The following is a 12,678-nucleotide window of genomic DNA, read 5'->3' as shown; positions in this document are numbered from 1 at the left end:
AGTTGGAACAGGCAATGATGGGGAATCTCCCAATTACTGCCTTGTTATGGCAACCACGAGATACCTGGGATCCAGGTATCTCGTGGATACCTGGATCCCAGGTATCCCAGATACCTGGGATCCAGGGGTGAGATTACCTGGGACAGTGCAATCCACGCTGTCAGTCTGGGAACGATGGAAAAAAACATTAGTGGGCACACAAACTTTTTTTCACAGCACCCACCTATTCCACCATAAGGCTTTTTGACCTGCTGGTCATCCTGCAGCCTTTAAACTCTGGGTGGCTAATGGGGTTACACAACTTGCTCATATTTGGTCCCCAGGGAGGCTGACTCCTTTTACCACGCTTTGCGATACACATCATTTAGGACCTCCTGACCTCTTTAAATATTTGCAAGTCAGGCATTTCTTTCGTAGCAACCAGATTGAAAATGACTTAATTAGGGGCATATCCTCCTTTGAAAGCATGTGTAGACACACAGATTCGGTTGGCAAACATATATCTAATCTGTATGGTTTGCTGAGTGGTGACTTAAACATGTCGGCGACTCACATAAAAGCCTGGCAAGCAGATTTACAAAGTGATTGGACAATGGAGGACTGGAAGCGAATGTTCCAATCTTTGAGGAAAGACTTAATTTCGGCGCTGCCCATTAAAAATGGATATAAATTGTACTTCAGATGGTATACCATTCCTGTCCACATACAACATATTGTGCCAAGCACCACAGGACTATGCTGGAAATTATGCCAGGAGCGGGGAACCTTTTTCCATTTATGGTGGCTGTGCCCCAAAATTCAACAGCTTTGGAGCTCAGTATCTGCTTGGATTTCCACAATATTGGGTACCCGAATATTGCTCACCCCGTCACAAGCCCTGCTCAATGATGAACTCAAAGACAGATCGAAATTTCATAATTATTTTATTAAGTATGTGGTAACAGCCACGGGCTGTGCAATAGCACGCAGTTGGAAAGACATGAGGGTACCAGCATTGCAAATTGTGCAAGCCTCGGTCATGAACATGCATAATCTCGGACGTATAACTGCTTACAAGAACAAGTCGACTCATAATTTTTATAAAGTTTGGGGGCGCTACGAACAATGGCTGCATGCCAACACAGACTAATCCGGGGGTGTTTTCTTTTGATGCTCTAGCTATTCTCAGTGTCCTGCCATAGTTTCTATACATTGCAATGCACCCAGACATACCAGGTGGCTCATTACCGTCTTAAGACTGACTGGCAGGTATGCCGCATCCTTGTGATCATATTTCCACTTTCCATACCAGATTTAGTGATTGCATAAGTTGTCACCCTCTTGGGAGGGGGGGGGAGGGAGGGACTACAGGGAGTCTACAAATATAATGGCGTTTATTCATGATAATGTGTTTTTGCAATAACTGTATATGTTACATGTTGGTTACAATCTTCCTCAGTGGAATGCAAAATTTTGTTAAAATTACTTGCCAATAAAAGAGATAAAAGAAAAAAAAAAAAAGCTGCTGCTGCTGAAGGTAAATACATGCAGGATAATGATAATGTTCGTATGTTATGCTGTTATATTTCTTTACCACTTTCCATAGACTCAGTCCAATGCAAAATGATTTTCAAAATACAAACGTAATACAACAAATAGCAGTGCTCCATAAAAATAATGCATCAAGAAGAATTCATACCTTTCAAAATATAATAATCACTAATAGCTAGGGGCATAGCTTGGACCAGTCACTAAGGCAGAGCAGGGCTACTACCCCAACCAGTCAAACAGCAATAAATTAATTTAAAACAACCCACTTAATGATAATGATGACATTAATGGCAATGAAGATATTAATGACAGTAGTGGGTATTATGATGGTAGCTGTCGATGAAGAGGAAAATTGTGGTGATGAAGGCATCGATGGTGACGGCATTGGTAATGATGAAGAGACTGGTGATGTTGGTGACAATGGTGATTTTGATTGTAACAATAGTGATGTCTACAGTATGTCTGATATTGACTGAAACTTTAACTATCAATTATCAATAAAAGGAACACCAGTGTTAGTGAGAAAGTGACCAACACCTCCAGTGAATGACAGCTCAGGGATTGTCTACTTTAATGAGAAATGTTTTCGGTTACAGGTGTCCCCGTCTCAGTGACTGAAAAGAAAGAGGAGCAGGTGGGTGTCTTGGTCCCGTGCAGGCTGTCCTGTGAGGAGATGTATTCTCACTACAATAAACAAGGACAATATAATTAACGTATGCACTAACCAGTTAAATAAATCTGTGTTCTCCTTTTCAGGAAGTGATTCATTACGCTAAACTGAATCTTCCGAACAAGGCTCACGCACAGCCAGATGTCCAGTCCAGAATCCCAGAGACAACGTATGTGGAGATAAAAACTTAGGGCCGTAGAATCTTGCACCCCAAGCCTGAAGAAGGAGGAGACACAGGAACTTTTCAAAAATGTGATTCTAATGCAAGAGACTATTTTGGTGGCCATCAGAGCTGGAGTAGTCTTGTTCAAAAGAGAGGGGTGTGACATCAATGTTGCCCTTGTGGTCTACACTAATGGACTCCAGCAAATAGGTTGCTATGAATGCCCAAGAGGGTTATGAAGGACCTGTATTTATAGAAAAGGGTTGTGCAGACCAGATAAGGCTCTTTTATTTCTATAGGAGCATGGGCGAGAGAGAGACAGACAGGCTAGTGCCTTGGATCACTTCTGTAAGCAGCTTTTCCACCCCTCCTTGTCCTAGTTGTAGTTTATAGAGCTGTGTCTGCATTTCATATATCCCTTCTGTGCCCACAAATCCTGAGCTTGTACCATGCCACTCCTATCAGCTTCCCTGCAGAAAAAGTAATTCCTCAATTAATTTTATTATTCCATTTTAAGTCTGTCAGTATCGGTCACATTCTTTGTTCTCCTCTGAAACCAAGATTCCGTTTGTAATTGAAATGATGCATTACAGAAGAACATAAGAAATGCCATACTGGGTCAGACCAAGGTCGATCAAGCCCAGTATCCTGTTTCCAACAGTGGCCAATCCAGGTTACAAGTACCTGGCAAGTATCAAACATTAATGGGCAGATTTTAAAACTCCGGCGTGCATAAATCCCGGGCCTTACGCAGGCTGGGCCAATTTTCAAACGGGCCCAGCCACATGCTTAAACCCCGGGATGCGAGCAAGTGCCGGGGCATGAAAAGGGAGCGGTCCGGGGGGGGGGGGGGGGGGCGGAGAGGGGCTGTCTGGAGGGTGGGGAGGGGCAGGGCTGGAGGTGCAGATACAGCAGCCATTTGCCTCTGTGCCAGGGGAGCGTGCGCCGGCAGTTGGCCGGCGCGCTGAAGTTGCTTCTGATCCAGAGGAGCAGCAACTTACAGAACAACCAAAAAAAAAAGGTATGGGAGATTAGGTTTAGGGGGTGGGGAGGAGAGGGGAAGGGAAGGGAGGCTAGGGTAGAAGGTAGGGAACTGGGGAAGGCCCTGATGCTTCACCGCATGAAAGTTGCCGAATTCAACCCCCCCTTGCACGCGCCTCCCCCGATTTTATAACAGCTGATGCTGGACCTGCTTGGGACAGATTTGGAAGGCAGTGGCAGGAAGGCAGTGGCAGGAAAAGCCTCGAAAGGTACAGCCTGGAGTATGTGAGTATGTGTATAAAATTATTAGTAGTAGAGACCAAGGAAGGGAGGAAGAGAGAGGGAAGCCGATCTGAGTTGCAAATGGGAATTTGCAAGCTCATTACCAACATGAAAGAATCTCAACTGGGCAGAGTAGATGGGTCAATTTGCTCTTTATCTGCCATCATCTACTGTGTTGCTAGCTGAGGCTGACAAAGCATACCTCAATGAAAGTGAAAAGGAAAATAATCCTTGAACAGACAATATTCCTACCAAAGATTGACTGGATACGAAAAGCAAAAACGCCGTGATCAACCTCTTTTATGCATAGTCAGGGAAAAAGGAATATTTCCCTTACAGCAAACACACAGTGTGTGATGGCACTCAAATAGTAGCAAGGCTCATGCACATTCACAGATGGAAAATCGGCACTCTCTGCCTGCACAGATTCAAGTGCTAAGCTTTTTGCCGTCGGCTGCCTGTTCTCCCCCCCCCACCCCCCACCCCCCCAAACATTAATGGCATGAGAGCACTAGCCCACAAACGAGTTCAGCAGTACGAACTTAGACGGGGAAATTATAGACTTCCACCCGCTGCAGGTTCAAACTGCCCCAGCACAGCCGACACATTCTGCAGAACGTCACTTAGAATAAACCCTATGAGGAAAGACTAAAGAGGTTAGGACTTTTCAGCTTGGAGAAGAGACGACTGAGGGGGGATATGATAGAGGTGTTTAAAATCATGAGAGGTCTAGAACGGGTAGATGTGAATCGGTTATTTACTCTTTCGGATAGTAGAAAGACTAGGGGGCACTCCATGAAGTTAGCATGGGGCACATTTAAAACTAATTGGAGAAAGTTCTTTTTCACTCAACGCACAATTAAACTCTGGAATTTGTTGCCAGAGGATGTGGTTAGTGCAGTTAGTGTAGCTGTGTTTAAAAAAGGATTGGATAAGTTCTTGGAGGAGAAGTCCATTACCTGCTATTAAGGTCACTTAGAGAATAGCCACTGCCATTAGCAATGGTTACATGGAATAGACTTAGATTTTGGGTACTTGCCAGGTTCTTATGGCCTGGATTGGCCACTGTTGGAAACAGGATGCTGGGCTTGATGGACCCTTGGTCTGACCCAGTATGGCATTTTCTTATGTTCTTATGCCATCCATCCCATTGGCAAACCGCGAGCAATGACGCTCAAGCCGCCCAAGCGCATGCAACAGTTTGGAAATTGAAAAGCAATATGCTGGAAGGAAGGGTACGCTCTGGACCTGCTTAAAGGAAGACTAAAGCAGTGTGCTTGCCATGTTAGTCCCCATGCATGTGTAGAAATAGGAGGACAGTCTTTAAATGACTTTTCTTGGGTAACTAAGCAATTACCTGGGCAAAACCGTCCATTATAAATTGCTTTCCCCCTCTGTGGATAAAAGTAGCCATGCGGTTTCTTAGTGTGCAGAATGGGCAGAGCCAGGAGACAACGCGCCGGGATTTAATTTTGAAATCCCTGTCCATGCTTTCCAGCACCAGCTTTGCACCTGCCACAAAGCGGGTGCAAAGTCCACTGGTGGGAGGCATTTGCAGCGTTGGCTGGCTCCGAATTATCAAAGGGAACCTCGCTGGATTGTTTCCCTTTCAAAACACGCTTGCAGGCCCACTGGTACAAAGTTCACATAGGCTGCAAGCAAGGATGCCACAATGAAAATTGTCCCCAAAAGATCAACAAACTGGTTGCGGATGACACCTTTTAATTGGACTAACTGAATATATTGCTGACAAGCTTTTAAGAGCTACACGCCCTTCATCAGGTGTATGCAGAATGAGCTAATCATTGACTTATTATTATTGTTTCTTCTTTCAGATTTATACCCTGCCTTTCTGTTACAGACGCTCAAGGCAAGGAACATCATTCGTTTCGATGAAAGTAGTATAATTCTCAAAAGCTGTTCACAAATGTATTAAGTTAGTCCACTAAAAAGTTCTCACCTGCAGCTTATTGACCTTTGCTTTTATATTCTTAAAGCAAGAAGCTTTTGAATGGAGCTTAGTCCTTCGTCTGGGAAAGATTTCCTCACTACTGCAAGGATAACAACAGATCCCAGAAAAGATTCCCTTCGTGCTATCAGAGCCGGCCCTTCCAGGAGCAGGAAATTGCTTAGAGCACAGCAATTTTGGGTGCAGCAGCAGGGGCTTTGCTGTGCGGGTTAACACACAGATCCCACCCCCCCCATGACTGTATTGGCCAATGCCCAGAATATCAGGCAGCAAACAACAACCCTCAGCATCCGTCCGGCTTCAGCCCATCCCTCCCAGGCAGTGCACAGAGGACTGAAAGAATCCCTCTGCTTCCTAATCTAACCCCTTCCCCACCTGCAGGAAACAGAAGGGGAGAGAGGTGAGTTTGAAGTGGAGAAGAATTCAGTTTTTTATCTGTACATTTCTACGTAACGTTTCTAGATGTCATAAATCAGTGGTCCCCTCCATAACATGCACATTTTCTCTCCTGCATATTCATTGTGGATATCCTGAAACCCGACTGGCTGGGGGCCCCCCAGGACAGGGTTGGGGGACCACTGTTATAAATGACTGCTTCATGAAGCAGTTAGTCCTAGAACTGAGCAGCCGGGCAGCCACTTTAGATCTAGTCTTCAGTGGAATGCATGGTGGGGCCACTAAGCAAGAGCAATCATAATGCAATAAAATTTGACATAAATCACAGTAAGAAGGACATCAAGCAGAACTGCTGTGTTAGGATTCTGAGGTATCAGATGGTGTGTGAACCCTGGGCCGAAGTGAGAGGTATTTCTGCCCACGGGGAGGCACCCCGTGGGCCTCACTGTCGGGAGGCTAGGTCTCAGCTAAGGAAGTCACAGAATGAATAGAGTCCTTATTAATAGAGATAGAAGCAGTACCCATGGAGCGGGAGGTGCCAGAGAGAGATGGTCACACAGGCCCTGAGACACAGGGTCGGGATAGGTAGTGCCCTGAGGGAATACCTCTGTAACGCTGGTAGTAGTGAAGCGGGTACACCGAAGAGGCCTTGATAGAGATGGTAGTGGCCCGCAGAGCGGGGTACACCAATGATGTCCTTGGTAGTGATGGTAAAAGCCCGCAGAGTAGGATAAGCCGATGAAGTCTTCAGAAGAGATGACAGCGACCGACAGAGCGAGGAGCACAGTCGAGGTCCAAGGTGGAAGTGGTAATGACCTGCAGCACGGGGTACACCGGTGAGGGTCCTTGGTCGGTCTGGTAGCGGTCCGCGAGGCAGAAAGTGCCTGTGAGGTCCTAGGTAGCGTAGTAGAGCAGGCACCTCTGTCAGAGCTCTCTGTAGCGATGGTAATGGCCCGCAGCGCGGGGTACACCCGATAGGCACTTGGTAGGTAAGAAGTATTCCACAGAGCGGAGTACTCACAAAGAGCAAGTTGGTTCCAGGAAGCCCCAGGGAATGGAGCAGACGGAGTTCCAGGCGTAAGGCCCTCTGAGGAGTGGATAGCCAGGATGAGAGAGAGGCCCCTGAGGAGCGGGTACCTGAGACATCCACGTCAACTGGATTCTGGAACACAGATCCTCAGGAAGCGAGGCAGAAGTAGCAAGGATGAGACTCTTTGCCAAATCGTCTTCAGAGAGGGCCAGCAGGTTTAAATATCCACAGATCCTAACGTCTTCTGGAAGGGACACCCCCGAGGTTCCCAACATGACGTGGATAAGACCAGGCTGTGCGTGCGCGCCTAGAGGGATCTGATGACGGACGGCGGCATCCGTGCTGGCCCGGGAGGCCTGGAAGCGGTAGGCAGGTCGTAGGTAGCTAGCGGAGGCTGCCAATCTACCCCATGGAGTCAGGGAAGTGAAGAAAGAGGTGAGCAGAAGTGGTCGCAGCAGTCTGCGACCGACGGGCGTAACATGCTGCAGTAGCATATAACTTTAAAAAGGGAGACTATGATAGAATGAGGACATTAGAAAAAAAAAAACCAAAACAAGAAAAGGAGCAGTTGTAAAGGTTTAAACTTTGCATGAGACATGGACATTGTTTAAAAATACCTCAGATAAAATGTAATCTATCCTTTTAACAAAGGTGGAAGGAAGACAAATGGTGAGGTAAAGCAGGCAATTAAAAGGGCATCTTTCAAAGTAATGAAGAATAGACCCAAATGAAGAAAATAGGCACGATCATATGTGCTGGCAGGTTAGATGTAAAACAATAGTAAGACAGGCCAAGAGAGAATTTGAGAAGAAGCTTGCCAGAGAGGCAAAATCTAATAATGAAACCTTTTTTTTTTTAATTTGAAACTTTTATTGAATGTCGTCAAACAATGATACAAAATCAAAGTATGCTAACAGACACCCATAATATCTGATATAGAAAACAGAAAAGAAAAGAAAATTCCCCTCCCACCCACCCCATATCTAATGTCTCATATATAATACAATTCGATGACGCAAGACATGCCAGGAGACAGAATATACAGCATCATACATAAACGCAAGGAAACCTGCAGAGTCATCGGAGCATGTACAGTAAAACACATAATCGGATATAATAACTTAGCAGAATAATTCTGGTAGGACCAGAAAGCAGTAAGATATATGAGTAAACACTAATGTGGATATATAAGAAATCAAACAAAGTCAGTTATCCCTTCCCTGAGTTCTGCACCATCTAAGAAAAGGATCCCAAATTTTCTCGAGATAAGTCAATTGATTGTGACGTATAGCTGTAAGCCGGACCAGCCTATAATGGTTAGGGAAGGAAGGCACTTATTTATTTATTTATTTTTGTTTTTCCAAATTTTTCTATACCAGTGTACAGACCGAGCCTTCACATCGGTTTACAATCTGATAACATGTACAATATCAACAATAAAATACCAATGGATACATACTATCAGTATTCAAATAGCATAATAAATACAACATCAAATAAACTCTAAAAACATATTACAACTAAAATACCTAAAACTTCCTTAAAAACTATATACTGCCTTCCTCATTTGCATTTTGCATCACCCTGAGCCTTGCATAGATCAGTTATTCTCGTTCTCAGAGAAAGCCTGTTTGAAAAGCCATGTCTTCAAAAGTTTTTAAATTCGTGCTGGCTTGTTTCTAGCCTTATTTCAACAGGCAAAGTATTCCAAATTTTAGGTGCTGCAAGGGCTAGTGCCCTTTCTCTCACTGATGTTAATTTAGCTGATGTTAAAGAAGGAATTGCCAATAATCCTTTATTTGAAGATCTTAAAATACGCTGCGGAGTGTGTAATCGTATGGATGCATTTAACCATTCTACATTTTCTGCATGCATTGCCTTATGTAAAATAGATAGTATTTTATATTGAATTCGTTGTTCCACTGGTAACCAGTGCAAATCTGCAAGTATTGGTGTTATGTATTCATGTTTATGAGTTCCAGTTAATATTCGTGCCGCAGAATTCTACAGGATCTGTAAAGGTCTTAATGTGGAATACAGTAAGCCAAGTAAAAGGGCATTGCAGTAGTCAATACCACTGAATATCAATGTTTGCCGAACAGTTCTGAATTCTTCTATCCCTAATTGTGGTTTTAATCTTCTTAGTAATAGTACTTTATAAAACCCCTCTTTAGTTTTTAAACTAATATGTTTTTTAAAATTTAGTTTGGGGTCTATAACAACCCCTAAATCTCTTATTTCATTCGCCAGTATAATTTAATTATTATCACACTTGAACTGATAATTCTCCGTATGCATTATAATTTTCCTTTCTAAAAGCATTATTTCTGTTTTTTTCAATATTTAAGCTTAATTTTATCTGCGACAACAGTTGTTTTATTATATTTAGATACATTTCAGTCATTTTAAAAGTTTTTTCCAGTGTATCTTTCACAGGTATCAGTATCTGTATGTCATCTGCATATAAATAGTATACTAATCCTAATCCTGTTAATAGATGACACAACGGTGTCATATAAATTTTAAACATTGTCGCCGATAATGCAGATACCTGCGGTACACCTGTTTCGATCTTGATGATATCAGATAAAGAATTATTCAACTGTACTTGATATGTCTTGTTATTCATGAAAGATCTAAACCATTCTATTGTCATTCCTGTTAATCCTATCTCTTTCAATCTAAGAATCTTCTGCACATTTCCAAAACAAAGCCAGTTCACACCGAGATTTAATAAATACCTGCTGGCAAAATCGCTGTTAATACTTACTAATATGTGGGATTGGTAAATTCAGCAAAACATAACGAGCATCAGAAATGTTCTCCACTCCCAAAAGTCTTGAGCGCCAATCAGTAATATGACGCCAAAATGATACCACCACCCCAAATTGCCACCAAATATGTATAAAAGTACCTAATTTCCCACAATTCCTCCAACATTGATCACTTACGGTGGGAGAAAAAAAACGATGTAGTTTAACAGGGGTGAAATGCCAGCGATACAGCAATTTGCAACAATTTTCCTGCAAAGAGGCAGCTATGGAACCTTTACTGATTCATAAATAGACAGAATCCCAATTCTCCTGAGTTACCTCAACCCCAAGTCTTTTTCCCATGCTCTGAGATGTGAGACAGCATCTGAAGGGCGCCCATTAAGAAGACAATATATCTTAGTAATCAAGCCTTTTATCTTGTCAATGTGTGCAATAATTTTCAAACATGGAATTACTCTGAACGCTAAGTCTCTCTGTTGGGTAACTATTAAGTGTCTAATTTGGGCATAATCCAATAAACTCACTCTCTCTGTCTGATAAGTACTACGTAATGATGGTTTCAGGGAGAATAAATGTGCCCTGAATAAGTAAATGTTTCACCGGGAGTATACCATGTGCCTTCCATGCCTCGTATGCTGAAGGGGGCAAACAGGTGGGAAAACGCGTATTATGAAACAGGTGAGTAAGGTAATAATATGAACAATTACCAACTAGTTTAGATTTCCATTGTAACCATACTTGTAACGTACCATGTACAATGCATAAGGACAGCAGTTCAATGGGCATCATGTACTATGAAGCTGCCAGGGGATGGAAGACAGAGGCATCACCTCTATCATTACTTGTTCCAGCAACACCCACTGTTTCAGAGGACATAAGCTATAGAGATTGGGTATGGCTTGAAGTAAGGACGGAGCATAATACCATAATAAGTTAGGTACCCCTAAACCACCCCTCACCCTTGGTAGGTACAAAACCATTTGAGAAACCCTGGGTGGACCCCTCCTTCAAATAAAATCAAATATCATCTTCTGCCAGGACCGTAAAATAGCAGCTGAGATAAAGACAGGAAGGGTGAGAAACAGATATAAAAAAATGAGGGAGAATGTTCATTTTAACAACGGCTACAAAGCCCAACCAGGAAAAATGTTCTTTATTCCACCTATCCAAATCCTTAGCAACGGTTTTACCAAGGGGATATAATTAAGATGGACTAGATCTGTAACAGAGTTACTCAAACCCCTAGATATTTAAGAGATCGCTTTGCCCATTTAAAAGGAAATTGTTGTTGCAAGTCAGAAACAGTAGACTCCGGTAAATTAACATTAAGAATTTCAGATTTACTAAAGTTGACCTTGAATCCTGAAACTGCACTAAACCTCCTCAATTTGGCCATTATCCCAGGTAGCGATTTAGAAGGTTCTGATAGTGTAAACATTATATCATGTGCAAAAAGCAAAAGCTTGAAGCTAACATTACCCAGATTAACCCCTCAATCTGTTCTGACATACGTAATAAAGGTTCCAAAAATAAAGCAAACAATAGTGGAGATAAAGGACAGCCCTGCCTCGTTCCCTTCCCAATCCCTTCCAATCCCCATAACCCCCATTAACCTTGACTCTAGCTTTCGGTGATTCATAAAGTTTCCTTAACCATTTAAGAAAATAAGGACCAAAGTGCATTTTTTCTAATGTCTTGAGCAAAAAAGCCCAATGCACCATGTCAAATGCTTTCTCAGCATTCAGAGACAATAACATACTATAGTAGGAATATGTTTCTTTCTGATCCACCACAGAATATCTGCAATCTTGCGGACATTATCCGCTGCTAACCTATGTGGAATAAATCCCACCTGATTATTGTGGACTAGTATAGGTATGATATTAGTCAAACGTACAGCCAGAACCTGTGCCAGCATATTGAGATCTAAACTAATTAAAGAAATTGGCCTGTAAGATCCACAGAGAGTGGGGTCTCTGCCTGGTTTTGCCAACACAGAAATCCCAGCAACATTTAAATGTGCTGCAAAGGAACCCCCTTCCCGAATAAAATTAAACATAGCAGTCAGTGGGGACACTACAATATGCGAAAACCTTTTGTAATATCCACTGAAGAACCCATCCAGCCTTGGTGATTTGCCTGCTTTTAAATTGGCAATCACATGTTCAACCTCAGTAGAGCTAATTGGGCTATCCAGATATATGTTTTGGTCAGGGGTAAGAGAAGGCAAGGATACAGAATGAAATTACCCAATAATATCAAGTCTGACATCCCAAATTCAGAACTATACAGTGAAGCATAAAATTTGGAGAAACAATCCCTAATGTCTGCAGATTTAGTAGCTACTTCCCTATTGGCAGTCTTAATTTTCACAATAGAGCTCTGAGCATGAAAGGCCTTCAGTGGTCTGGCCAAATATTGACCGGCCTTGTTTCCTCCCTCAAAGTACGCTTGTTTAGTGATCTCAGGCTGAGGGACCAAGCGTTCATTATCTATCGACTGCAGCTCTGCTCGAGCTAAAGACAATTGCTTAAAAACAACCTAAGACTGAGTTTGCATGTGATTATGGGAAAGTTGGGCAATTTTGGTCATTAACGTAGACCGCTTAAGTTCCCTGTCTTTCTTGCAATGTGCAGTATATGATATCAAAAAACCCCACATAACTGCCTTCGAACATTCTCATATCGTTGCCTGGGAAGTAAAAGTACTCTTGAAGCCGTTCTTCCAAGGATTTAGAAAAATGCTCATCTCTTAAGAGACTTTCATTCAGTCGCCAGAAACGTTGACCACTGTCCAAGTCTTGGAAGAAAATACCTAACCAAATAGGTGCATGGTCTGACCAAGTGATATTACCAATACCCATCCCCATAACTTGGTTCTGTA

General features: G+C 42.8%; 1 protein-coding gene across 2 annotated transcripts in view; it reads left to right on the top strand.

The window, feature by feature from the left end:
* The window catches only part of LOC115075843 (carcinoembryonic antigen-related cell adhesion molecule 1-like), an 85,906-nt gene extending 82,965 nt beyond the window's left edge, over window positions 1-2,941 (top strand). For both annotated transcript variants that reach the window (XM_029576690.1, XM_029576689.1), the window contains 2 exons: window positions 2,127-2,164; window positions 2,287-2,941. In XM_029576690.1, coding sequence (XP_029432550.1) covers window positions 2,127-2,164; window positions 2,287-2,391 — 143 coding nt within the window. In that variant the 3' untranslated portion in view covers window positions 2,392-2,941. The remainder of the gene's footprint in view (window positions 1-2,126; window positions 2,165-2,286) is intronic.
* The last annotated feature ends 9,737 nt before the right edge of the window (window positions 2,942-12,678 follow it).

This window comes from Rhinatrema bivittatum, chromosome 14 (assembly GCF_901001135.1).
Source record: "Rhinatrema bivittatum chromosome 14, aRhiBiv1.1, whole genome shotgun sequence".
Classification (NCBI taxonomy): Eukaryota; Metazoa; Chordata; class Amphibia; order Gymnophiona; family Rhinatrematidae; genus Rhinatrema; species Rhinatrema bivittatum.
The sequence above is the reverse complement of the archived record's forward strand: the minus strand, read 5'-3'. Positions and strand labels throughout refer to the sequence as shown.